The sequence below is a fragment of the Aspergillus mulundensis genome (assembly GCF_003369625.1).
Source record: "Aspergillus mulundensis strain DSM 5745 chromosome Unknown scaffold_8, whole genome shotgun sequence".
Taxonomy (NCBI): domain Eukaryota; kingdom Fungi; phylum Ascomycota; class Eurotiomycetes; order Eurotiales; family Aspergillaceae; genus Aspergillus; species Aspergillus mulundensis.
Window position 1 is genome coordinate 1 of NW_020797896.1, and position 25,356 is coordinate 25,356.

The following is a 25,356-nucleotide window of genomic DNA, read 5'->3' on the forward strand; positions in this document are numbered from 1 at the left end:
GAAGGCCACCTGGATGCTTGACGGGAACTGGAAAGTCGGAGTCCAATTAAGCTGTTGTTGTTCGTTGGGCCGGTCACCTTCGCAGCAATCTCACCTCGTTTTCTATTTCTCATTGCCCATATAATGAGGATTTGATTACGCTCACTCCTCTTACGTACCGAACGATCAATTCCGCCTCCTGAACCCGCGGTCAATTCGGTGTCCCCCTCGTTATTGACCTTGACCCTGACCTGGCGTCTCCCCGCAAGCCGGTTACTTTCTAGACAGAGAGCAAGTTAGAAAGTCCTCTGTCTGCTGCGATCGCTGCCGCCCAGCATCATGAGCTACATGAAGAAGGACGAGGATGCCGACCAGACTATGATCAAGCTGGATCGGACCTCCGTTTTCCAAGATGGTGAGAACCACCCCCGAATCGGAGCTGTACCATGACCCGGATGTTTTGTTGCTGACCGTGTTTCTCCCGTTCCATAGCGAGACTGTTCAATTCATCACCGATATTGCCTCGCCAATGCCGCACGCTACTGACCAAGATCGCGGTCCTCGTATTCACTGGAGAGCAGTTCCCGACGAACGAAGCGACCACTCTTTTTTTCGGCATCTCGAAACTGTTCCAGAACAAGGATCCCTCGTTACGGCAGATGGTCTATCTCATCTTGAAAGAACTCGCAAACACGGCCGAAGATGTCATCATGTCCACTAGCATTATCATGAAGGATACCGCAGTTGGCAGCGATGTACTATACCGAGCTAACGCTATTCGGGCTCTGTGCCGCATTATCGACGTGAGTAAATTGGGTTTACGGGGCTCTTCTCATCTGACAGCTTGATAGGCCACGACCGTACAAGGTATCGAACGATTGATCAAAACAGCTATTGTCGACAAGACCCCTTCGGTATCCTCAGCCGCTCTCGTCTCCTCATACCACCTTCTCCCGATCGCGCGAGACGTTGTCCGAAGATGGCAAAGCGAGACACAGGAAGCGGCTTCGGGCTCTAAGCAATCAACTGGCTTTCTCGGATTTGGTGGCAGTTCCCAGGCACACGCGATTTCGCAGTCAAATTTCATGACTCAGTACCATGCAATTGGGCTTCTATACCAGATGCGCTCGCATGACCGCATGGCTCTTGTTAAGATGGTCCAACAATACGGCGCTGCAGGGGTAGTAAAGAGCCCCGCCGCGCTTGTTCTTCTTGTGCGCCTGGCCGCAAAGCTGGCTGAGGAAGACGCCGGATTAAGGAAACCCATGATGCAGATGCTCGATGGATGGCTCCGACACAAGCACGAGATGGTAAACTTCGAGGCTGCAAAGGCGATCTGCGATATTAGGGACGTCAGTGATGCGGAAGCCTCGCAGGCTGTCCATGTTCTCCAGTTATTCCTCTCTTCGCCCCGTGCTATCACCAAGTTCGCAGCGATCCGCATCCTCCACCGATTCGCGTCGTTCAAGCCTCATGTTGTTAACGTGTGCAACCCCGACATCGAATCATTGATCTCGAATACCAATCGTTCCATCGCCACTTTCGCCATCACCACTCTTTTGAAGACCGGCAATGAGGCTAGCGTTGACCGCCTGATGAAGCAGATCTCGGGATTTATGGCCGATATCACGGACGAATTCAAGATTACGATCGTCGAGGCAATCCGGACCTTGTGCTTGAAGTTCCCCAGCAAGCAGGCCGGTATGCTTTCGTTCCTCAGCAGTATCCTACGGGATGAGGGTGGCTATGAGTTCAAGCGAAGCGTTGTCGAGAGCATGTTTGACCTCATTAAATTTGTCCCCGAGAGCAAAGAAGATGGTATGGAGTTTTCATTTGACCGTAACTTCCAATTAGCTAATTTGTCACAGCCCTTGCCCATCTTTGTGAGTTTATTGAGGACTGCGAATTCACAAAATTGTCTGTTAGGGTTCTGCACCTCCTTGGTGTTGAGGGCCCGAAGACGTCGCAGCCTACGAAGTACATTCGTTACATCTACAACCGAGTGGTCCTCGAAAACGCCATTGTTCGTGCTGCCGCTGTAACGGCACTGGCTAAGTTTGGCGTTGGCCAGAAGGACCCTGAAGTAAAGTCCAGCGTTTCTGTTCTCCTCACGCGGTGCCTTGATGATACCGATGACGAAGTCCGTGACCGAGCTGCTCTCAACCTTCGGTTGATGGCTGAAGAGGATGATATGGCGAATCTGTTCATCAAGAATGGTAAGCTCGTTTTCCCGCTAGATTTATACATTCGCTGACCTAGGTAGAATCGATGTACTCTCTTTCAACCTTTGAGCATCAACTTGTCATGTACGTGACATCCGGCGACAAAGAGACCTTTGCTACGGCATTCGATGTGTCTACGATTCCCGTTGTCTCTCAGGAACAAGCCCTGGCCGAAGAGCGAACCAAGAAGCTTACGAGTGCTACCCCTACACTCAAGGCACCATCTACTGGCCCCCCCAAGGGCGGCAAAGCAAATGGTGTGGCCGAAGCTGCCACCGCCGCTGCCACTCAGAAGTATGCCGAGCAGCTCATGCAAATTCCCGAGCTCAAGGCGTACGGCACATTGCTCAAATCTTCTGTTCCCGTCGAACTCAGCGAGAGCGAAACGGAATACATCGTCACCGCTGTCAAACACATCTTCAAGGAGCACATTGTTTTGCAATATGATGTTAAAAACACTCTTCCGGATACCGTCCTGGAAGACGTTACCGTGGTCGCTACGCCATCCGAGGAGGATATCCTAGAAGAGGAATTCATTGTTCCTGCGCCCAAACTAAACACCAACGAACCTGGAGTCATATATGTCACATTCAAGAAGCTCGAGGGCGAACAAAGTGTCCCCGTTATCTCATTTACAAACAACCTCAAATTCACTAGCAAGGAGATCGACCCTACAACTGGCGAGCCGGAAGACAGCGGATATGAGGATGAATATCAAGTCAACGACCTAGAACTTACAGGCAGCGACTATGTCATCCCCACATTTGCCGGCAGCTTCGACCATGTCTGGGAGCAGACAGGTGCCAACGGCGAGGAAGTCAGCGAGACTCTTCAGCTCAGCAACCTAAAGGGCATCGCAGGTACGTTGATCTAACTCTTTATCCTTGATTCGAACTGACAATTTTATCAGACGCCACCGAACAATTGATATCTACACTCTCACTACAGCCTCTCGAAGGAACCGACGTGGCCCTTAGCAACAGCACACATACTCTCAAATTATTCGGAAAGACAGTATTAGGCGGCCGAGTCGCGGCTCTCATCAAGATGGCCTACTCCACGAAGACTGGAGTCACCACTAAGATTACAGTGCGCGCCGAAGAAGAAGGTGTCGCGCCCGCGGTGATTGCTTCTTTGGCTTAAGCTGGAGGTGGAGCCGGTTGTATTGTGTAGCTTTGACTTTCTCAAGAAGGTATATTCAGGCGATGACGAGTTTGGCATTATGAAATCAGGCTTGCCATATTCGATTTTCTCTACAATTTCCCCCCGTCTATAATGCAGGTGTCGAGTTAGATGCGATCAATGATTTGTGTAGGCGTCTAAACCCATTGCAATGTTCTCCTCTTTCTTCTCTTTCCTTTCTTTATGTTTTGATCATTCTATTATTACCTTGATGATTGATTGCATTTTGGCCAATAAAAGAGTATTTCTTTTTACTGACTTTTGTTACTGGCGTAGCGGCCATTTTTGTTACAAGCTATGCCATATATCCACACTCTCATCTAGTGCAGATGATGTTTCTTGTCTTTCGTATGCACTGCTAAATTTTGGAGTTCCAAACTAAAACAACACAAGTGTTTTTTGTACAGCTGTTATTCCTCAATGAAACAGGATGACGCCTGAGAAAAACCTGCTTCTAGCATCCATCACATAAGGTTGAACCCATCCCTTCTTGAATTTGTCATTTAGACATATCTCATAAAGTCATAAAGCAAGGTATATAGGAGAGAATAATATCGGAGTAACCCGTATACCGCCAACCAGAACGTATAATGGGGAATAATGCTCATCCGAGCACCAGCTGGCGCTTCAGAAATTGTACCCGTTTTGATTTCCGCGTGGGAATAAATCTGAGAGATGAATATGGTCTGCGGAACAAGCACCCCCGGAACTCAGATATAATATACGCCAGGCTGAATGTTCAAAGAGGTTTGTTTAGTGTCCACGACACCAGGTGGGAGAGATTTTCTCAACTCCATGCGATCAAGTAAGAAGTCGTCAACTGCGTCGTCGTCTAACATGCCATCATCGGAGATAAAGACCTCAGCGAACCCCGTGGCATACACATTCGGAAGGCCGAGTTCAAGCGCTTCGATCAAGCTCTTTGTACTGAAATATATTGTCGGATCCTCAGTGGGGTATCCAAATTCAAGCACTTCCAGGGTAGGGATACCAGCGTGGCAGAGCATATCGAAGAACGTGCCATCAACCATGTCACCAGGGACGCTGAGAAAAGATAAGCCTGGTACTAAGATGAGAATAGAGGTTATTGATTCTGGGCTTAGCCGGCGGTTTGAACCAGATATTATGAGACGCTTAAGTGAATTACTTAAGTCCAGGCTGCACATGAAGCTGCTGAGATTCGAAAGAGAAAGGTCATAGCAGTTTTTGATGGTGAGGCTCGTAAGAGACGCCGGCCAGCGGAATGACCGGATGGGTTCGGCGGAGAAGTGGCCGCTGAACTGGACACGGCTAAGATTTGGGGGCCAAGGTATTCCAAACGACTCGGAGTCTGGAACAGAGTTCGACTGGGGGAGGCGAAGGGCTTGTAGATTGGTGAGATTGCTTAGACTCCTTCTGAGGTCTTTGAAGGGAATGGGTGTGGTCACGAGGGAGAGGTCTAGATAACGGAGCTTGGAGCATTTCGTGAGTGACGGCAGGCTGTTGGACGCAAACGAAGCCCTGGGAGCAATAAATACTTCCAAATTCTCCTTGACACGGCCCAACAACCTTGCGGTCAGGCTGGGTGAGCTGTGATGGACGAGGGAGCTCAAATCGAGCTTATGAACGAGGGCGCCGAGATTCCATTTGCTCTTGCGGACCCCGATCGGTGGGCTGATCGTGCTTGTAAATCTCGTAAAGCTGCGGCCGCTATTTATCCGGGGTCTCTCCCAGAGTAAAGTAATTGCGCAGGTATACCATTGCCGCGAGACCAGACAGCAGGCGTGGAGTGTCGATTGGCGGGCCACCTCATCGGCAGCGACCTCGTCCAAAATCTGAACGACAATTTCCGTTGGAAGATGGATTGGTGGCTCGGAGATCATTAGGCAAGGCAAACCGAACTTCCATCATAATCCGTCTATTCGTAGCTGAGCGCGGGATTAGTCGAGCGGAGGAAAATGAGGATTGAGATCGGGATGATATCATTCAGCCTTAGAAAAGGCTCCGGGGAAGCTCCGATGACTGCCCGTTTCCCCTCCCTTCCGATAACAACAGTTTCACTTCTCCAGACTCCTTTCTTATTTTCATCTGTTCAAGCGCCTTGTACGTTCTTTCTCAATCTCATAGATTTGAAATGCGTCCTCACACCCTTTGGCGGCCTTTGAGACTGGTCCAATGCTCTAACTCGCGTTCCTTTCTCCCCGCCAGACCAACTTGCCGGAGCATACGCTACCTTAGTTCTGCAGCACCCCGAGTCCCTGATTTTGCCTTTGCATTTGAGTAAGTTGAGCGGTATAGTGATATAAACTCGTCCGCATCGTGAGTAATTGTTCTATTAACGCCTTCCATAGCATCGACGGTGTCCTTCTTCGATCGTCAACTCCTATCCCCGGAGCGGCTGAATCGTTAGCTCTTCTTAAAAAAGAAGGCATTCCGTTTATCCTTCTGACCAATGGTGGTGGAAAACATGAAACCGAACGCGTTGCTGAAATCAGCGAGAAACTACAAGTTCCATTGGATGCAGACGTGATCATTCAGAGCCATTCACCATTCGCTGAAATGGTGCAGGGAACGAAGACTCAACCCGCTTTGGAGAACAAACGCGTCTTAGTAGTTGGTGGGGATGGAGATGGATGTCGTGCGGTAGCAGAGAGGTACGGGTTCAAAAACGTCGTAACACCTGGCGATATTTTGATGGCCAACCCATCCATCTGGCCCTTTTCCAAGGGGTTCAGCGACTACTACAAGACGTTTACGAGACCCTTGTCTCACACAGGAGAGCCCGGGGATCCAACCAAGGGCCTCAAGATTGACGCTATATTCGTATTCAATGACCCGAGGGACTGGGCGCTGGACGCTCATGTCATCGTTGACCTCTTGCTTTCATCGCAAGGAGTCCTAGGGACTCTATCAGAAAAGAATGGCCGCGCCGATCTTCCCAATCGTGGATATCAGCAGGATGGACAGCCACCGCTTTACTTCTCCAACCCGGATCTCTGGTGGGCTGCTGCTTACAGCCTCCCTCGTCTAGGCCAGGGCGGTTTCCGCGAAGCTTTGGAAGGCACTTGGAGTGCAATCACTGGAGGCTCTAGCAAGGGCGTTGAGCTAAAGAAGACAGTTATTGGTAAGCCGTCGCAAGGAACATACGAGTTCGCGGAGAATCAGCTCCTGCGTAACCGTTCTAGAGCGTTCGGTTTCAAAACAGAAAGATCTTTAAGAAACGTTTACATGGTTGGGGACAACCCCGAATCCGATATTCGTGGAGCCAACTCATACCGAAGTGCTCACAACAGCGAGTGGCATTCTATACTCGTGCGAACTGGCGTTTACATGGGAGGCGAGCCGGCATGGACTCCAAAGACTATTGCTGATAATGTCCAGAAAGCGGTTGAATGGGGCTTGCAGCATTCGAAGTGGCAGGTCAGATAGACTCCACTACTCGCTCGGAAACACCTCATTCCTCGCGAGGTAAACCGCGACACTTTCTTCGACTGCTTGACGTATCTATAGAGAAGAGACGGCAAGCATTATACTCTAGACCCACTGTACTGTAGACTTCATCGCAATGCGATTCTATTCGCAAGCTATGAATTAACATCAAAAATGCTCCAGTGATGGCACATCGAGCAACTGCCCTGCATTTCGTGGCCTGAAGCCCTCTGTGTCTCTTCCTTTCATCTATAGCAAGTCGGTGCCTTAGGCTTTTAAGGATCACGTGGACTGCCCCTCCAATACGGTAGGGCTTAACCCGGCGGGGTGATTTGTTGTCCAAGAGCTGTACGACCGTTTGAGTCAGTCAAAGAGAGCTTAGGCGTCGACGAGTGACTCAAAGGCCGCCACCAGCCAGATATCTAGAATTGTTATCTCTGGGATTCTATTCATTTCAACGTTTTCGAAATCAACATGGCGGATTCCGAATTGCCCACTCGCCCCAAGCCCGAGGAGACTCCCGCTGCGGAGGCTGGTGAGGGCGGAGAAGGCAAGCTCAGCAAGAGTGCGCTGAAGAAGCTTGCGAAGGATAAGGCGAAGGCGGAGAAAGCTGCTCAGCGAGCTGCGCAAGAACAGGCCCAGGCTGCCGCTGCTGAGGCGAACGACACCGCAAAAGATCTATACGGCCCAATTCCTGAGACCGCGGACGTCCTTCCTACCACACAACTCGCCGATATCAATGACGAACATTATGAGAAGGAGATTACGGTCGTGGCTCGTGTGGACAATGCCCGTGCTCAGAGCGCCAAGTTGGCATTCCTGATGCTCCGACAGCAGGGTCTGAAGGTGCAGGCTGTTATTGCTGCGGCGGAACCCATCTCGCGACAGATGGTCAAGTACACTAGTGGCTTGAATGTCAACTCCATTGTCCAGGTCACTGGTATTGTAAAGAAGCCTGGTGTTCCGATTGCCTCCGCCACCCTGAACAACCACGAACTCCACATCCGCAAGATCTACATGATCGCTGAAGCCGCCCAACAACTTCCCATGCAGGTCAAGGATGCGGAGCGACCACTTCCGGAGACCACTGAGGAGGGTTTCCAGGTTGACGCCGATGGTGCGCCCATTGTCACCCTCAAGACCCGTCTTGACAACCGTGTCTTGGATCTTCAGACAGCGACCAGCCAGGCTATTACCTGGATCTCCAGCGGTGTTGCAGAGCTGTTTGCGGAGTACATGATCAAGAGCGGTTCTCGATGGATCTCTACGCCCAAGTTGGTGGGCGCTGCCACAGAGGGTGGCAGTGGTGTTTTCGAGGTCAAGTACTTTAAGAGAAACGCATACCTGGCCCAAAGCCCGCAGCTGTACAAGCAGATGTGTATCGCCGGTGATATGAAGAACGTCTTTGAGATTGCGCCTGTCTTTCGTGCCGAGGAGAGCAACACTCACCGCCACTTGACCGAGGTATGTCCATGCTGGGGAACATATTCTTTCCCAAAAGCTGATTATAAATCCCTTGTTAGTTCACTGGTCTGGATTTTGAGAAGACCTTCAGCTCTCACTACCACGAAGTTCTCGAGTTTGCCGAGGAACTCCTCGTTTTCATCCTTTCTCAGCTCAAGGAGCGATACGCGGACCAGATCGCCATCATCCAGAAGTCATACCCCAAGGCAGGCGACTTCAAGCTCCCCAAGGACGGCAAGGCCCTGCGACTGAACTACATGGACGGTGTGGCGCTTCTTAAGGAGGCCGGTGTCGATGTCTCAGAACAGGAGCGTTTTGAGAACGACTTCACTACTGCTATGGAGAAGCAGCTGGGCCAGATCATCCGTGAGAAGTACGACACTGATTTTTATGTGCTGGACAAGTTCCCCATGGCTGTCCGCCCCTTCTACACCAAGTCCTGCCCCCAGGATTCCCGCTTCTCCAACTCGTATGACTTCTTCATGCGTGGCGAGGAAATCATGTCCGGAGCTCAGCGTATTCACGATGTGAAAGAGCTTGAGGCCTCTATGGTCGCCAAGGGCGTCGATCCCAACCAGGAAGGCTTCGAAGACTACCTGGCAGCCTTCCGCCAGGGATGCCCTCCCCACGCCGGTGGTGGTCTGGGTCTGAACCGTATTGTCATGTTCTTCCTTGGACTGCCAAACATCAGGTTGGCAACTCTGTTCCCTCGTGACCCCCAGCGTCTACGTCCTTAATCGTAAATGCTCGAAACTCGGGAACTAGATAAAAGAATAATGAAAACACGACGATTTACTGTATATATCTTGGCTAGAAAGCTATTGTAGGGAGCATTACAGTTGCTACTTTGCCTATGATTGCTCTTATCTAGGCCCCGCAGATCCGTAGATGGAGCTAGCCTAAATAGAGCTTCTTTAGAGCAGCTCGAGGATCCGGGGTCCTCACTCTTCAACTCACCACAACACCTCCGCCGGTATGTCGCAAAAACGAAATTTCCCCAGCTCAGGCTCAGGATATTCACCATACTCCAAGCGCGCCCGCTCTTCGTACGCAGAAGATGATCAGGACGACGAGGAAACGCAGAACTCGGTAACTCCATACGAGAAACCTCGCAATCACCCCGTCTTCGGGCAGAAAAGCGCCTTTCCCGGTCTCGATACAGCTGATGGCGATGAACTCTTTTATGGACCGGCGGAAGATGGTTTAGAGTATCTGAAAATGGTCCGGTAAGCATTTGCCTGTTACTTCTACCTTTGTTCTTGGGGTTTCATTCTTGTTGCGACGTGCTAGCTAAATTTGCATTCTGGTTCCAGCTAGCTTGCGAATGACGCGAGGTTCGTCTCCCCTATCGCTCTCTTTCTCTTTATACCTGGCATAATTTTGTTGGGATCGCTAACTTGAAAATGCTGTTCTAGTTCCGAAGCCAACTCACTGCCTACGCTTTTCAACGCTCCCGTAGCGATAGAACCACCGGTGGAAACAGCCGCAGTGACAGATGCGTCCAAGGATTACCGCGACCGAAACAAGCAAGACGAAAACGCCAACGACGAAGACGAGAAACCGAGCACCGCGAAGCATGTCGCAGAAGGAATCTTTTCTGATGGCGTATATATTGGCCTTGCGACAACAAAACCCGTCGCCGAGGAGATCTTTACAGACGCCCAAGCAAGCTACTACAACCTGCTTCACCACCGATTCCTTCTCCTACGGTCGATTCTAAAATGCACACCCCCATCTGAAGCCATATCTGCGCTTGATGACTCACACCCCATCAGCTTTCCCCGGACATCGAAGAATGCGCAAAGAGAGTGGAGGCGCCTGTTGCAAGAGGTTGACCCTCAAACAGTACAACTTGCGTGCATGGATATGGATAGCGTTCTGGGAGTGTTGATGATCTTGGCGCGACTCATATCGGAGAATGTACGGAACGGGGATGCGGTTTTGGTTCGACGTATTGGCGCCTGGGCTTGGGGACTCCTAGGAAAGTGTCGGGATTCTGGGCAGTTGGGGGCCCGGGATATTGGAGATATTCGGGAGTTGGGGAAACGTGCTGTGAGAATTCTCAAGAAGGTGAAAGAAGAACAGAGGGAATTGTATGAAGAAGAAGAAGAAGAAGACTATGACTCCGATGATCAGAACACCAAGGACAAGGACGGATCATTGGGCGATAAAGGGGGTGTAGCTGTCGATGCCAACGTTCTTACCGACCCCCAGGACCCCTGTGCGGAGAAGAAATCTGATGCGGAGGGATTGGAGCAGGCGAAAGCGCGACTCGAAGCGCGGATCTCAGCAACCGGGATCGAGCAGTCATCTCGAGAGGAAGGAGAAATACAAGCCCAAGTCGAGTTTGATACGGCGGCTGTTGACGTGAGTACGCAGACTCGAGCAATGCTGGATATGATCATCACCATAATTGGAGAGCATTATGGGCAGCGAGATCTGTTAGAAGCGCGGGAATTATGGACTGAAGGGGAGCCAATGCTTTTCTAACCAAAGAGTCAATAGTACCCCTTCACTTCAATATGATACCTTTGTCCTTTCATATGAAATTGAAGTAGCGAACTAATAGTAATGAGGGCGTTGCGTCATTGTTTGGGCCCGATATGGTTAGCGCAATGAAGCCCTTATCGGCCTTGTCATCTCACAAGTGCAACTCCAACTACAACTCCAGCATCTTCTCCCATCTCTCAGTTCAAGGAGCTTCTGCGAGCTTAGAGAGCAGAATACTCCATGATGGCTCCTCCCCTCGAGATATCCATACCAACAACTACGACCTCAACCACTTCCCCGCCCTTCACAATCTACAACATCACCCTCCGCCTTCCTCTCCGCTCCTTCGCCCTCTCAAAGCGCTACTCCGACTTTGCAACTTTCCACACAACTTTGACGTCCCAAACAAACAGCGCGCCGCCACTGCCTCTCCCACCGAAGTCCTGGCTATCAAATACAGTCTCAAACGCTGACCTCCGCGAATCACGCCGCCAGGGCCTCGAGTCCTACCTCCGCGCCATCAACGAAGATTCGGACTCCCGATGGCGCAACTCACCAGCCTGGCGCGCTTTCCTGAACCTGCCCAGCCTCGGTAGTAACAACCATAGTAACGAGAACATCACCGCATCTTCCGCGCGTCTGCACGCCGCAGCAACAGGACCGGGCCTTCTCAACGGAGAACCCATTTCGGATCCAACGTTATGGCTAGACTGCTACCGAGACTTAAAATCGCAGCTCCATGATGCGAGATTACATCTTACTAGACGGGATCAGGAGACGACGCCTCAACGGCAACATGAGAGCTCGGCGCGGGCGAAGAGCTCTCTTGTGCGTGCGGGTTCGCTGATATCTGCATTGGAGGATGGCCTGAAGCGGATAGCCGATAGTGGAAATGGGAGTGCACAAGGGAACGGGCGGTATACTAGCTCGACCTCGCTCGGGGAAGGCGAGATTCGACGTCGGAAGGACCTCCTGATCAACGCGCGGAAGGAGAAAGATGGATTGGAGGATCTACTGAACGCCATGGCGGCGAAGAGCAGAGTCGACAACGCCATTGCATCGATCAAGGACAAAGAGGCGCTCATTGGGGCAGCGAATAGTGCGGGAGGTGCAGGAGGCAGTGGCAGGAGACCCGCAAGATCGGGAAGGGTGCTTGGGAAGGAGACAGAGCGGACGCGCGAGCTGGACAACCAAGGTGTGTTGCAGTTGCAGCGGGATACGATGCAGCAGCAGGATATGAGTGTGGAGGAGCTGCTGAAGATTGTGAGGAGGCAGAAGGAGCTCGGGATCCAGATCAATGAGGAATTGGAGGTGCAGAATGAGATGTTGCGGATGGTAGATGAGGATGCGACGAGGTATGTTGTCCTTCACCCCACGAACATAATCTGGATCGTTTACTGACCCTGTGCGATACTAGACTTCAGCAGAAGGTTGATATTGGCAAGAAGAGACTGGGGAAAATCTCATAGTCGGTTTGGTTTGTATATTGCTATGCGTGGGTTCTATTCAGCGTGTTTCAGCGCCCAAGGAATGATCTTTTCGAGTATACACAGTCTCTAGTTCTTTAGCGAGTTATGTCTCAGTTACTTTGCCCTGTTGGAGCATTTCCTTCTCATTCTCATTAACAGCAAATGGTATCTAGAACATTTTCACCCAAAAACACTCTTCCCTGCATTACTACTGGGCAGACAGAAACTTCTTCGCCTCCTCCTCCGTAACCTCAGAAAGCTCCGACTCCCGCTGCTCGATCAAGCCTAATTTACTCCTCTTGACAAGCCACCACAGCTCCCTGCGATCACCGCCCAGCTTTTCCTTGAGCAGCGCCTCCTTCAGCTCCGTGATAAACTCATTGTAGTGTCCCGGCTCTTCATAGGATATCAGCTCCTCGCGGACAACGCCCAGTCCTTCCGTGACGCGGTCATAGTTCGCATCCCCCAGGCTATTCCGGATCTGGTCCTCAATAATTGAGCGCATCTGCTTGACGGCGTCCTTCGTTGTTTCGATGGTCTCGGCTTGTGCGAGGGTCTGTTTGAATTCGGGAATTGCGTTGTTCGGCGAGATTCGCACGCGCTTTTCTTGGTGCAGGAGGGCGTCGACGTCTAGACCTGAGAGAGGCTTTTCGGGCTCGCGAGCGCGTTTGCGGCCTTTAGCTTTGGGAGGTACTATTGGATGTTAGCATAAGGCGTTAAGAATTGGTGAACCTAGGCAGGTACCTTTCTTGACGTCGGCTACCTCCATGAGATTTTTGAGATGGCGGTCTGCGTTTTGGAGGAGCTGGTCGGGTTGTTGTGAGAATTGGGTGAGAATTTTTGCTGGGGGTGGGATGGGGTCGCTTGGGTGTATAGCTCGAGAGCGAATCGCCGCATTCACGCGGTGTAGAACAGGTGAGAAGGAGTCTTCAATAGGGAAGGGCGTATCAATCAGATCCCTAGCTTCATTAGTGGTCTGTACATGTTGGAGGGGTTTTTAGGGCAAGTACCCATCTTCATCTGTGTCTTTCAGCTCCATGCTATCTACGTATTTGTCCATGGCATTGAGAAGGTCATCATTTGGGAGATTTCGATGCTGCGTTACCACCTTTCCAGACACGGTGACCACCTTATCAAGAGGTGGGAAGCGGTATGTTCGGACATCCTCGGCAAATGGTAATTGCACTTCGAGGAGACACTCGTATTCTGGCTCAATTGAAGGCGCGAGCAGAACCAGTATGGGAGGTTTGTTCTCTTTTGTGACTAGGCGAGCAACGGCATAGCTCTCTAGTTCAAAGAGGGCATGTATGAATGAGGATAGTGCAAGTGAGGCTTTGTCGTTGGCGCGACTGGAGATAATGATGTGGGTATTAGACAAATGCATATATCGCTCATACTGGAATTTTTGTTAGTTCCGAAAGTCGGTTCGCGGTGTCAAGCTATACATACCCGCTCGCTCTGGATGAATCCGACCAATTCCAGCGCAGCAGTGGTTTCCAGTCTGGTGATATTCTCATCGGTCTCGCTGATGTGGACCGCTGTACGTCCATACTCATACCCTTTAGCCAACTCGTCTCGTTCTATATCAATCTTACCACCAGGGGCGCTCTCATCGTTGACCTGGTACGTCCTCAGGTTCCTCACATTAGTGAGGGAGCTACCATCTTCAGGCTGACTTTCAGGAACGACGGTTGCTGACTCCTGCCCTTCTTCTCCAGAGGCTGTATTTGAGCGCAGGACGAACTGGCTGGCTGTTGGCGGCTTCGCTACCATTGTTCGTGGGTACCGCTCAACAGGAATGCGGACCGCCGTGTCATATTCTTCAGGATTACCTAGTTGTAGGAAACCTTTGAATGATGCAACTGGCCGGACAGCCTTGACTCGAGGGGTTGCCATCTCCTCTACTGCCTGTTCAAGCGTGCCAAACACTCCGTCGCATTGTTCAGAGACAGTCCGCAAAAGAGCCTCATTGGCAGCCTGCAAAATGTTAGAGACAAACCATTTCTGGGAAGACCTTATACCTTGCGCGGATCTTTATCCTCTTCCTTGGTGCCATACTCTGCATCGTCGAAATCGGGCCCTCTACAACCTTTTAGATTCAATCCCAAAAGAAAATGCTAGCATCACTTACAGGATTATCAACTCGATATTATCCTCCTTGACCTTCGAGACAATATCTTCAAGGTTCTCGCTGTTCATTCGTCCCATTCCATTCGTAACGAGGACAATCTTCCGCTTCCACTTTAGTTTCTTACAGTGGGTGATGATCATTTGAATTGCCAATATGAGAGCAGAGATCGCTGCAGCCATCAATATAAGCACGTCTTCAGTATATCCGGGATCATACCGTCGCCTTTGTCGACATTGCTCGGCTTGATTAGTTCGCCCAGTTCCCGAATGTCAGACATAAGAAATCTGAATCGTTGGTCAGCTATGAACACAACACTTTGAACGTAGCGGACGACATACTGCTTGATCTCCGACAGAACAGAAATATGCGAGAAGTGGGATTCATCTCCTAGTTCGTTGTCGGTACCTGTCAATCTCTCAGTATAAGGACCTCTATAACTACCAACATGTCTGACCGTCAGTCTTTAGGCCGATTACGCCCAGCATTGCCATTTTGCGCCCAGTAGCCACCTGGGCTAGTCAGTAAAGCTCATATAACGGAATTTGGGAACCTACAGTGTTCGTGATGCAGTCCCAGATATATTTCATAGCCCATTCGAGATCCGTGATGTCTCGGCCATTGCGGCGCTGGCCCATGGACTTCCCCACGTCCACAATATAGACTGTTGCTTCCTTGTCCGCCATGGTGAAGGTGAGAGGCAAAAATCAAAACACGAACATGGAGACCACAGCGAATTGGCTAATAAAGGACCGCCAAAAGGCAGCAGGCGATGAACAACGCGGAGGCCCAGGCAGACGCGCGATATTTCCCAATTGGGGACAGCTCAAACGCGACGGCACATGACATCATGGAGATGTGTGTGTATAGAAGAAGTGCGTGAGTTTAACCTGCCCTAGTACTGCAGCCCGTGGAAATAGTAGCGTTCCTGCATCTCGGGGCGTGTGGGTTCAAGCTCGGCCCGCAAAGCCTCGGATGGTCCCGCATCGCAATCCATAAATGCGCATCGCATGATACAGCGACTTTTGCCATCAACACTTCCCCTTCACATTCGCATCTCTTGAGCATCGTGCAGCTCCGACTTCAAGATGCTTGACCCCCGCCCTTTTCACATTCTGAGGTTTGTCCTTACCTCAACCGCCCAAGCTTACCACTGACATCTGCATCTCAGCTACGGCACTCTGCTGGGTGTCCAGGTCTACCAGGTAACATACCACATATCACATATAAGTCAAAACCATGCCCTAACAAGAACAGAGCTTCGTCTCCGGCATCATTGCTTTTCGCGCCCTCCCACGCCCCCAGTTCGCCGCCCTCCAAGCCAAAATCTTCCCTACCTACTTCGCCCTACAGACCGCGCTCCCGGTCGTTGTCGCATTGACTGCCTCCCGCGCCGACCAGCCCCTCGGTGTCTCAGGACTCCTAGCGCCAGAGAACAAGTACAGCGTCCTCCTTCCGCTTGCGACGGCATTCGTTACGGGCCTGGTCAACTTTGGCGTCTTGCGCAAGCTTACTGTTGATACGATGCGGGAGCGGAAGCATCAGGGTATGTCTTGCGCATCACTAGAACGTCCCTGATAGGATTAGATGCTGACTGTGGCTGAAGAAACTCGCGACGGCAAGAAGAGCTACGACCCGCCTCCTCATTCCAAGGAGATGATCGCCCTGAACAAGAAGTTCGGCCGTCTCCATGGCTTGTCTAGCTTGGTTAACCTGGTGACCCTTGGCGCCACTATCTTCTATGGTGTTGTGCTGAGCAAGAAGCTTGCGTAGGCGACTTGGAGGACTGCAAATCGGTAGCGCTAACGCAGCCGAAAGATGCATTGTATATATTGTTCATGATCTTTTGGGGGATGTTGGCTGTACCCTAAAACCCCTGCATATATGCTTCAGGATATTTCCTTTAATGGTTTTGCCTAGTGCCAAGGTTCTCCCTTCTGACAAACAAGTCTCTGCGTGCAATTCTTCCTTGTACCCTGGTGAAATAGGCATGGGATTATTCATTGAGTGAGGGATTACGATGACAAGACAAAGCAACCATAACGCCATGGACTCCAATAAAGAACCATCAAAGAACTCACTCGTGCCAACTCAAAGAGCCATAATTCCTTTGTTGTGGGGGACATAAATACACTCACTCAGTCTCTTCCTCCCTATTTCCTTCCTCTCCATAACAGTTTCTAGCAACCAGTTTGACCGAAAACGGCATTGATTCCATTTACGAGATTCCAAATCGTTTCGGAACTCAACTCATCATACTATTGCACAACTCTACATACACATCCACGTTTCACACCACCATGAGCACCGCCCTCCCACTCCAAATCCTCATCGGCCTCTCGGCCGCATACATCATCTGGCCAGGCGGCCCAGACCCCAGGTTCGACCACCGAATGATCGCGTCAGCCTGGTCCTCCCTCTCGAAACTCACATGGGGGAGTTCCTCCCCTTCGACCAACCCGCACTTGTCTGACGCGAAGGATATATATCTGGATGAAGCTATGCCAACCTCAAAAAATCTGGAGACTCAACTTGGCATCGTATACGGGCTCGCGGTTGTACTTTTCGTCTTGTTTGCAGCGCTCGGTTGTCTCTGGATAGGGAGAAAGGTACGGACGATGATTGTCGATGAGCAGGTTCGGCAGAGCATTGAGAAGAATATACCTGGTCCTGTCAAGAAGATGTTCGTTCCCTTGCAGAATGTCTTCGGTCGATTCGTCCAAAAAGGCTTTATCCCAGTCAAGAAAGTCTTCGGTCCAATCATCTTGATACTCTTCAGCCCAATCGGAAAAGTCCTTGCCCTACTCAACGCAATCCTTGACTTCATCCTGGCTATCCCAGAAACAATCAAGAACAAGTATCTCGCGCCGTTCAAGAAGTTGCAAGAAGAAGAGTCCGCCAAGCTGAAAGCCATCCTGGAAGAGCAGCTTGTGCAACTGCGGATCTCGGCCGATGGGCTGAAGACAACCTGTGGTACTCTTGACGAGAGGAACGATCAGATCCAGCAACGGTTGGAAAGGATCGTTAAGCAGATAGAAAGCATCACCGAGTGGCAACGACAGTGTGAGTTCTATTTCATGCGAGAACCGAAGCACGCGAGGGAGAAGAAGGCTGATGAAGCAGCGTAAACATCAAGTCGGTGAAATGAGAAAAGGATGCCGGCCTGCTCCATTCTACCTCAGCAGGCTGCGCGTGCATCCACAAGGAACGATATGCCAGGTTCCACGCAGAGGGTAAAGGGGATATCGAAATCATTATATCGTTCAGAATGTTGTCTGTGGAGGCTCATAAAAAGGCTAAAAGCGAAAATGTTCCGAAGAGAGAGTGTGGGATATTGGATGAGAAGGTATTTTCAAGGGCAGCGTCTTCCTGGGTATACCTTGCGTATTGTTAAAATCTTCGAGGTACGGCCATGGTTGCTTGAGGACTTTCGCCAAAGAAACATCTGCTCAATCCAAGAGGCTCACAGGCTTGAAAGGGAGATCTTTCCCCTCATGTAACAACTTGGTCCTTGTTCGTTAGCAGGACATGCCTTGGCGGGCATGATTATAGTTAATCAATTTCCTTGCGTTGCCACATTCCTGTCAGTGATTGTTTCCCGTAGACGTGTGTATATTCCTGACGTATGAATTTGGTCAAAATATGGGACCTCTACCAGGATTATAACCCAGTCGTTCGTAAAGACTCTTCGATAAGCCGAATGAGAGGGCATAGTAGAGCTCACACATCCTCCTCCTCAACAATATACTTTCGAAACGCAGCCTTTAGCATGTTCATCCGCATTTGAGTGTGTATAAATAACTCCCGGTACATGTCTAGATTTTGCTGAACGACATGTGTCCGTAATCTGGTGCCAGAGCAAACATCCCTCATTTCCAGTTCCATCTGCTTCCGCAGAAAGGGCTTGCTTAGGGACGGGCTGTCTGGGATGCCGGCAAAAACATCATCATAGCCAAGTATCAAGGCAATACCCAGCCGAGTTGGAATGAGTAAGCTTATTGCGTTTCGACCGGTTCCTTGTGGTTGCACGCCAATATATTCACGGTCCTTGATCTTCTTGATATGTTCGGCCATAGTGGCGTCAGTGCCAATTCCGTTAGCATCCATTAGTCCGATGAGCTCTGGCTCTGTCAAGTAATTTGGGGGCGAAGTCTTTCCATCAAACATGTTGGCTTCGGTGGGCTCGAACAGCTCGCCGACCCGGTAATTGGGCAGCTGCTGGGTGCTTTCCCACTTGTCGTAAACATAAACGTTTAGATAATTCCTCTCCAATACGAGTAATCCCCTAGCGTGAAACATTTCGTCTCCGTATTGGATCTCGACATCAGTTGATTGGCCCTTGGCGTCATCTGAACAACAGGCGAGAAACCGTCGGGCGACAAACTCGTATACCTTATGTTCATCCGCGGTTAGTGCGGTGCGGTTAACCCAGCAGACAGGGTGTATAGGCGGATGTGCTTGGTCATTGTGCCGTCCAGCTCGAGGAGTCCTGAAATTACCGTCGAGGAGCCTAAACCATGGGAACGATCAATGGCTGCTAGATATGAACGGTGTGAGTCTCACTAACCCTTGAGCGTACTGTCCCCAGTTCTGGTCTGGTAGTTGTTTCTCAACGAGTTTCTTCAGGTCGATTCCTTTATCAAACTGATCAGTTTCTGTTCGTGGATAGCTAATGAAACCTCTAGTATAGAGGTTTTCTGCAATCTAATAATTGTAAGTAACAGACTTGCTACAGGCGTTTGCACATTGACGCATTACCTTCATGACTTTTGAACTTTCCATGCGAAGATATTTTGTTCCCATCATTTGCAAGTCCACTGTGGTCAATGGTAGGGGCCTCCACTTGCTTGTCGGTTTCTGGTTGACCTTGGTAACCTTGGCCTTTTTGGCCATTAAACAGCGCTCCAGCATCATAGTCACAGCGGCTCTGTCGAAAAGATGAACTCTCTTCCAGAGAAATTTCACCTTGATGTCATCCCGAGAGTGTGTGACTTTGATTCCCCAGAAGTTCTCTGGCTTGAATCGTTTCACTCTTAAAAATCTATCAACCACAAACCCGAGGGTTGGAAACTGGCAGGACCCTTTTTGAAAGGGGGGTGTCAGTTAGGGTTGCGGCTGCAGAGCAGAAAAATGGCATACCATAACTGATAACCCTCTGTGTTAGGGTATCATGGAGGTTCTGTAATTGAAGAGTGAGCAGGCGAGTAAATGCAGCACCTATCCTCAGGTCGAGCTCTATCCTCGCCGCTACTGCATTCGCTTGACGTTCATCAAGCTCAATGAGGGACCTCGCGGCATTCAAGACGTGGCTTCCACTGGGTTAGAAAATCTCATAGAGAAACAGACCGAATTGAACCTACACTCTCTCGGTATTGTTGAACTTGGCTCGTTTGACGATAATCCGGTTGTTGCCGGCCTTTGCCTGGTCGCGCACTTCTGTGCCAATATGCTCCCCTTCTCGATCACAGTCAGTCCAAATGACCAGGTACTGATGATGCCGCGCTTGTTTGATGATGTTGTTTGCAATTGCTTTTTTATCCTGTTTCAAGGTTAGCATCCACCACTGACAGCCAGAACTCAGTCTCACGTACATCGGCCACATCGATTCTAACAGGAGCTTCGAATAGATGGGCTGGTGGGCAAGACGTCCAGCCAGTGTACTGGCGCTCAAAGTCCAAGCCCGTCAAGTGCCCTAGAACGCTGGTCATGGTGACAGAGCTGTTGCCCAACTGGCCCCCGAAATTGAAATCGAAGGTATAATTTTTCACAAATCGGTTTCCGGTAACCGCGCTCTGCCCTGGTCTTAGTCCATATATCACAAACTAGTTTCTTCACTTACAGTTTGCACATGACCTCCAGATAGGTGCTGCGCGACAGCCTTCGCGATTGCAGGCTTTTCAGCCACGCACAGGACTTTGGTGCCCGCCATGACAGTTTGTCAGGCAATTAGTACTACAGGAACTTGGAGCTCCTAATCTGGGAATCATCTCTGCTCCATAATTGGTTGGTCATGGGGGCTGTAGACTTGTAGTTGACTGGTCTGTAGAACGCGAAAACGACGCGGTCACGAGACTCGCCACTTCCAAGCTAGGAAGTAATAGCTCACTTCCAGATTTGGACTGGTGCACCCCGCCTCAGCTCTTAGTGAGATTTAGTGACAGTTGGGCCCAAGGTTGTTTTTTGTTGTGCTTTCACTATTATTCCATTTTCTCTTCACTGCATCTATGACGGTCTGATTATTCTGTAGTCCAGATCCAATACTATATATACCTTGTCTCATGTGGGAATACTTGGAGTTCTCATTTTAAACCAAGTACCCTCACTCCTGATTCTGTTCCGCCATCAAAGACAATGACGCTGCCACTCCCCGAGGTCAAGTCTCTTGCAGACTGTGTCTCGTTCAACCATGCTGTGCGGCCATTCCTGTCGCAAGTTGTTGCGCTCCCAGGACATCTTCAGCCGGCAGTTGTGACGAAGGATGTGAACGCTCTAAAAGACATCTATCTCTCGACCAACCCCTTTGCGAGTGCGCTTGCCTTTACGCTCTTCACTTCCGTCCTATTTATCATCTTCTCCGAGATCAACCGCAACTACTCTCAAGTCGATCGCTTCTGGTCTATCCTACCATCGGTGTTCAATGTTCACTTCGCTGTCTGGGCACGTCTTTCCGGCCTGCGCACTCTTAACTTGGATACGATCGCTGCTATCTCCGTCATCTGGACCGTATGTTTTTCTTCTTCCTCTTAACTCAGCTGAACCCTAACTTATCTAGGTGCGCTTGACCTTCAACTACTGGCGTAGAGGCGGATACAGCATTGGTTCAGAAGACTACCGCTGGTCTATCGTACGCTCTCGTGTCAACAACCGCTTCGTCTTCTTCCTCTTCAACATCACTTTCATCAGCGTGATCCAGCCGCTCCTGCTTCTTCTCCTTACAGCCCCAACCTACAACTTCCTCCTCCTCGCGCGTCTCCCCGGCGGCGAATCCTTCGAGCTCCCCGACCTGATCTTTTCCCGGGTCGCTTTTGTCTTCATCATCATCGAGTTCTTCGCCGACCAGCAGCAATGGAAGTTCCAGAACGCCAAGCACGAATACAACAGCTCCGCCCGCATCCCCGCCAACCTCAAGGACCAGTATGATCCCGAAGACCTGGAACGCGGCTTCGCTGTCAGTGGACTATGGTCGCTTTCCCGCCACCCCAATTTCGCCGCTGAACAGGCCATCTGGCTCACTCTTTACCTGTGGAACGCCTACCGAACTGAGCAATATGTCCAGTGGACGGCCCTGGGAATCATTGGTCTCATGGCCATCTTCCAGGGAAGCGTCCGTCTCACTGAGGAAATCAGCGCCGGCAAGTACCCCGAGTACCAGGAATACCAGGCCCGCGTTGGAAGATTCATTCCTCGCCTGTCCGTCGCGCCTAGGTACAAGGGTAAGAAGAACAAGAAGAAGGCTGTGCAGGACAAGAAGGAGGAATAGATGCGCAGAATCTTGAATCTATCTCTAACCATTTAAATTTCCCCGGTTGGAAATACTAGCTTCACTTCTTTGTCATGGGTGTTGCCCTTTTTTGACCCGTTTTCCATTTATCTTTTCCTTTTGGATTGCAAGGATGGAGTAGATGCTGGCTTGGGTCTGCTTTTTGGTCTGTTTCTGGAGGCATCGGTCTTTTAGATACTTCTTTCGCTTCTAGGACGAACACAGCCGGTATTGTACGCCCATCTTAGTTTAATAAGTACATAGTTCTATCATCTACTACCAAACTATATCGGTTCCTTGCAGTTGAAGTGCAGACCAATTTACAAAGTCAATCATGGAACTACCTACTATTGTACACTAGACCCGACGCTTTAAGAGGCAGAAGTACAGGACGAGGGAGATCGGATGCGTTGGGAGAGAAGTTACCAAAAAGGATGTTGAGTGATTCGGTAACAGCGAGAAATTGAGGACAAAGATAGGTATAGAGGTAATGAGATGAGTCAAAAAAGGAATATGAGGGGAGTAAATGAAGAAAAGTTGTAAATACAGGATCCCAAGAAAGAGATATAGATATAGAGCAGCCGAGAAAAAAAGAACGATCAATCAAACGATCATTTATCGAGATTCTTTCCTTTTGCACCAGATCTATCAAGGCGGTAATACCCTCTTGGCGTTTCCGTCTGCTTCAGGCTCAGGTGGTGCGATGGTCTGCCCTTGTTTGTTATTAAAGTATTTGGCGAATTCTGCAGATTCCGGCCACTCGCGGGGACCAAGCAGGCGGACCATGTCATCGCGGCTGAGGACTTCCTTGGCTAGGAGTTCTTCGGCCACAATGCCCACTTCCTTCTTCTTCGCTGTAAGGAGATCGCGACATTGCTTGTATGCTTCGTTGACGATGCGGCGGACTTCGACGTCGATGTCTTTGGCTGTCTCTTCGGAGAACGGCTTGTGGAACTGTGATTGCGTGTCCTCGTCGTAGTAGATGTACTTGAGCTTGGGGGACATGCCATACTTCGTAACCATAGCTGTGGCCAGGTGGGTGACCTTCTTGAAGTCGTCGCTAGCTCCGCTGGTGACCGAATCGAAATGCAGTTCCTCGCTGACGCGGCCTCCCAAGGTCATTGCCATCCGGTCAAGCATTTGGTTGGTGGTCAAAAGGTAGGTATCGCCATTGGCGGGCAAGTATTGGGCATAACCAAGGGCTCCTTGGCCACGGGGTATAATTGAAACCTTGAGCAACGGATCCGCCCAGCGGAAATACCAACCGCAGACGGCGTGACCAGCTTCATGATAGGCAACTGTCCGCTTCTCCTCCGGTGAGAGCACAAGGGATTTCTTTTCCAGGCCGCCGATGACACGCTCAATTGCCCGCTCGAAATGCGACATGGTCACGGTCTCCGCGTTCTCACGTGCAGCTGTACACAAGTCAGTAACATGTACCATATAATGGGAACAATATGGGATGACGATATTTTACATACCAACCAACGCAGCTTCGTTGACACAGTTTGCGATGTCAGCGCCGGCAAAGCCGGGAGTCAGGGCAGACAGTCTACCCGTCAAGTAGTCCATGTCCTCCTTGGTAACGATCTTCTTTAGGTAAACACGGAAGATATGCTTACGACCCTCCATGGTAGGTCGATCAATCCCAATGTGCCGATCGAAACGTCCAGGCCGCATGAGAGCGCTGTCAAGAATATCGGGTCTGTTGGTACCGGCCAAGACAACCACTTGGTCGCTAGTGTTGAAACCATCCATCTCAGTAAGGATTTGATTCAATGTACTTTCCCGCTCATCATTTCCGCCGCTGGCTTTTCCGCTGGCTCTTTTTTTACCGATGGCATCAATCTCATCAATAAAGATGATACAAGGGGTGTTCTGGCGCGCAGTGGCGAAGAGGTCTCGAACACGAGAAGGACCAACACCAACGAACATCTCCACAAATTCAGAACCGCTGACACTGAAGAAAGGCACCCCTGATTCACCAGCGGTGGCCTTGGCGAGCAGCGTCTTACCCGTACCAGGAGGTCCCGACAGGATTGCACCGCGCGGAATCTTCGCACCAAGCTTCTGGAACCTCTCTGGGCTCTTGAGAAAGCTGACAAACTCCATGATCTCGACCTTGGCTTCATCCATTCCAGCAACGTCAGCGAACTTGACCTTGACATCCGTTTCTTGGTTGAAGCGCTTGGCTCGGCTCTTGCCAATACCGAATAGGCCGTTTCTATTACCTCCAGCGTTTCCGGCACGCTTCGTGAGATAGTAAAGACCGCCTATGAATAGGATTGTGGGGCCAAAGGACAGCAGGGTGGCCCCCCAATGGATTTCGTCAACGTAGGAAACGGGAATGCGCTCGGAACTAGGGATCCCGAGCTCATATTGAGCTTGGTCGAGTTTGCGCTCGAAACTTTCAACGGACCCAACAGTGAAGTAGTAGTAGAACATGGGCTGCGCTGCGGGTGAGTCGGGGTACATCCGAGCAACCGCCTCACGATTCAACTCGACACGGACCCTGTTTCTGTTGCTAACAGTCAACTTCTCCACAAGACCTTTGTCCAGGTATTTGTTCCTAAACTCCTCCCATGTGATATCCTTGCCAGTATCGCCGGGGAAAATACTGCCGTAGACGTAAATCATGAGGATTGACATGATGACGCCTGACACGGGGTCAAGTTTGAATTCCTGACCCTGCGAACCCTGGCCCTGTTGCTTCTGCCCATTCTGTCCACTTTTCCCACTCTGTGCCTGTCCATCCTTTTGTCCACCCTTCTGCTCGGTTTCTTGCCTGCCAGGTCCCTCGGTCACAGATCGCACATGTTGAGTAATCCGCATGTAATCTACCATGGACGGCTCCTTTCCTGTCTTGATATATTTTTCGATGAATTCCCGAATCTCCGAAGTCATGCCATTTTCCTGTGAAATCTGCTTCAAGGTCTCCAGCTGCTTGTGATGTGACTTAGGCACATACTCCCTCATATGTTCGATAAATGCGTCGACTTGATTCTCCTCCTCGGCGGTTAACTTCGACTCCGGCTTCTTGGGGGGCTCCGGCTTCTGAGGGGGTTCCGGATTGCCGCCATTGCTTTCTTTGCCGTCATTTGCTGCTGGGGGCGGTGTTCTCCTCTGAGGCTTCGGGCCAACGCCACGGTACGTAGCAAATGATCTTACGCGACGCGCTGTGTCCAAGGATGCTAATTTCGATGGTGAGACCCGCGTATGTAGTGGTCCGGCGCGGAAGATGCGGTCTGCGGCTCTCCTCGAGTATTGAGCGAGATTGCCTGGCCGTCGGAGTAAGCTGGCCATGGTCGAGGAAGGTGAGCCCAGAGGCAGGGATGTGAGGGGCGGATGGAGCGGAAAGGGGAATGTAAGGTTTATGATTTGGCACAGGAAGCCATAAAAGCCCTCGAGAGGCGGATCGGGCGTGAAAACGTGTCAATCTGTTGAACTTGGGTTTATTTGCGAAGCTGTCTGCTGTTGTTCGCCTCCGGGAGGCTGGACCGGACTTGGTTTTTCCTCGCCGTTTGCTGAGTCATC

General features: G+C 50.6%; 12 protein-coding genes across 12 annotated transcripts; 8 read left to right on the forward strand and 4 right to left on the reverse strand.

Annotated features, from left to right (window-relative positions):
• Positions 1–318: 318 nt before the first annotated feature.
• DSM5745_07415 (Coatomer subunit gamma) lies at positions 319–3,344 on the forward strand (the record flags this gene model as incomplete). The annotated part of the gene is made up of 6 exons (XM_026749431.1): positions 319–394; positions 472–782; positions 831–1,797; positions 1,848–2,195; positions 2,243–3,061; positions 3,112–3,344. The coding sequence occupies 6 exons, from the start codon at positions 319–321 to the stop codon at positions 3,342–3,344; spliced, it is 2,754 nt and encodes a 917-aa protein (XP_026601463.1).
• A 749-nt stretch (positions 3,345–4,093) lies between these two features.
• On the reverse strand, positions 4,094–5,245 carry DSM5745_07416 (F-box protein; the record flags this gene model as incomplete). The annotated part of the gene is made up of 1 exon (XM_026749432.1): positions 4,094–5,245. The coding sequence occupies one exon, from the start codon at positions 5,243–5,245 to the stop codon at positions 4,094–4,096; it is 1,152 nt and encodes a 383-aa protein (XP_026601464.1).
• A 251-nt stretch (positions 5,246–5,496) lies between these two features.
• On the forward strand, positions 5,497–6,791 carry DSM5745_07417 (putative HAD superfamily hydrolase; the record flags this gene model as incomplete). The annotated part of the gene is made up of 2 exons (XM_026749433.1): positions 5,497–5,642; positions 5,714–6,791. 2 exons carry the CDS (start codon positions 5,497–5,499, stop codon positions 6,789–6,791), a joined length of 1,224 nt encoding a protein of 407 aa, XP_026601465.1.
• Positions 6,792–7,265: 474 nt separating this feature from the next.
• Positions 7,266–8,992, forward strand: dps1 (putative aspartyl-tRNA synthetase Dps1; the record flags this gene model as incomplete). The annotated part of the gene is made up of 2 exons (XM_026749434.1): positions 7,266–8,255; positions 8,315–8,992. The coding sequence occupies 2 exons, from the start codon at positions 7,266–7,268 to the stop codon at positions 8,990–8,992; spliced, it is 1,668 nt and encodes a 555-aa protein (XP_026601466.1).
• Positions 8,993–9,230: 238 nt separating this feature from the next.
• On the forward strand, positions 9,231–10,745 carry DSM5745_07419 (SIP1 domain-containing protein; the record flags this gene model as incomplete). The annotated part of the gene is made up of 2 exons (XM_026749435.1): positions 9,231–9,481; positions 9,671–10,745. 2 exons carry the CDS (start codon positions 9,231–9,233, stop codon positions 10,743–10,745), a joined length of 1,326 nt encoding a protein of 441 aa, XP_026601467.1.
• Positions 10,746–10,988: 243 nt separating this feature from the next.
• Positions 10,989–12,214, forward strand: DSM5745_07420 (Qc-SNARE protein; the record flags this gene model as incomplete). The annotated part of the gene is made up of 2 exons (XM_026749436.1): positions 10,989–12,100; positions 12,163–12,214. The coding sequence occupies 2 exons, from the start codon at positions 10,989–10,991 to the stop codon at positions 12,212–12,214; spliced, it is 1,164 nt and encodes a 387-aa protein (XP_026601468.1).
• Positions 12,215–12,422: 208 nt separating this feature from the next.
• On the reverse strand, positions 12,423–15,028 carry DSM5745_07421 (ATP-dependent DNA helicase 2 subunit KU80; the record flags this gene model as incomplete). The annotated part of the gene is made up of 10 exons (XM_026749437.1): positions 12,423–12,907; positions 12,959–13,173; positions 13,225–13,610; positions 13,664–14,191; positions 14,236–14,296; positions 14,346–14,514; positions 14,562–14,629; positions 14,684–14,750; positions 14,800–14,854; positions 14,900–15,028. The coding sequence occupies 10 exons, from the start codon at positions 15,026–15,028 to the stop codon at positions 12,423–12,425; spliced, it is 2,163 nt and encodes a 720-aa protein (XP_026601469.1).
• Positions 15,029–15,430: 402 nt separating this feature from the next.
• On the forward strand, positions 15,431–16,115 carry DSM5745_07422 (DUF4149 domain-containing protein; the record flags this gene model as incomplete). The annotated part of the gene is made up of 4 exons (XM_026749438.1): positions 15,431–15,462; positions 15,514–15,547; positions 15,600–15,888; positions 15,949–16,115. 4 exons carry the CDS (start codon positions 15,431–15,433, stop codon positions 16,113–16,115), a joined length of 522 nt encoding a protein of 173 aa, XP_026601470.1.
• Positions 16,116–16,642: 527 nt separating this feature from the next.
• On the forward strand, positions 16,643–17,470 carry DSM5745_07423 (uncharacterized protein; the record flags this gene model as incomplete). The annotated part of the gene is made up of 1 exon (XM_026749439.1): positions 16,643–17,470. The coding sequence occupies one exon, from the start codon at positions 16,643–16,645 to the stop codon at positions 17,468–17,470; it is 828 nt and encodes a 275-aa protein (XP_026601471.1).
• A 592-nt stretch (positions 17,471–18,062) lies between these two features.
• On the reverse strand, positions 18,063–20,271 carry DSM5745_07424 (DNA topoisomerase 3; the record flags this gene model as incomplete). Its single annotated transcript, XM_026749440.1, has 7 exons — positions 18,063–18,852; positions 18,910–19,046; positions 19,101–19,423; positions 19,482–19,651; positions 19,703–19,881; positions 19,934–20,134; positions 20,182–20,271. The coding sequence occupies 7 exons, from the start codon at positions 20,269–20,271 to the stop codon at positions 18,063–18,065; spliced, it is 1,890 nt and encodes a 629-aa protein (XP_026601472.1).
• Positions 20,272–20,693: 422 nt separating this feature from the next.
• Positions 20,694–21,822, forward strand: DSM5745_07425 (DUF1295 domain protein; the record flags this gene model as incomplete). Its single annotated transcript, XM_026749441.1, has 2 exons — positions 20,694–21,065; positions 21,115–21,822. The coding sequence occupies 2 exons, from the start codon at positions 20,694–20,696 to the stop codon at positions 21,820–21,822; spliced, it is 1,080 nt and encodes a 359-aa protein (XP_026601473.1).
• A 648-nt stretch (positions 21,823–22,470) lies between these two features.
• Positions 22,471–25,125, reverse strand: DSM5745_07426 (ATP-dependent metallopeptidase FtsH/Yme1/Tma family protein; the record flags this gene model as incomplete). The annotated part of the gene is made up of 2 exons (XM_026749442.1): positions 22,471–23,237; positions 23,304–25,125. The coding sequence occupies 2 exons, from the start codon at positions 25,123–25,125 to the stop codon at positions 22,471–22,473; spliced, it is 2,589 nt and encodes an 862-aa protein (XP_026601474.1).
• Positions 25,126–25,356: the final 231 nt, after the last annotated feature.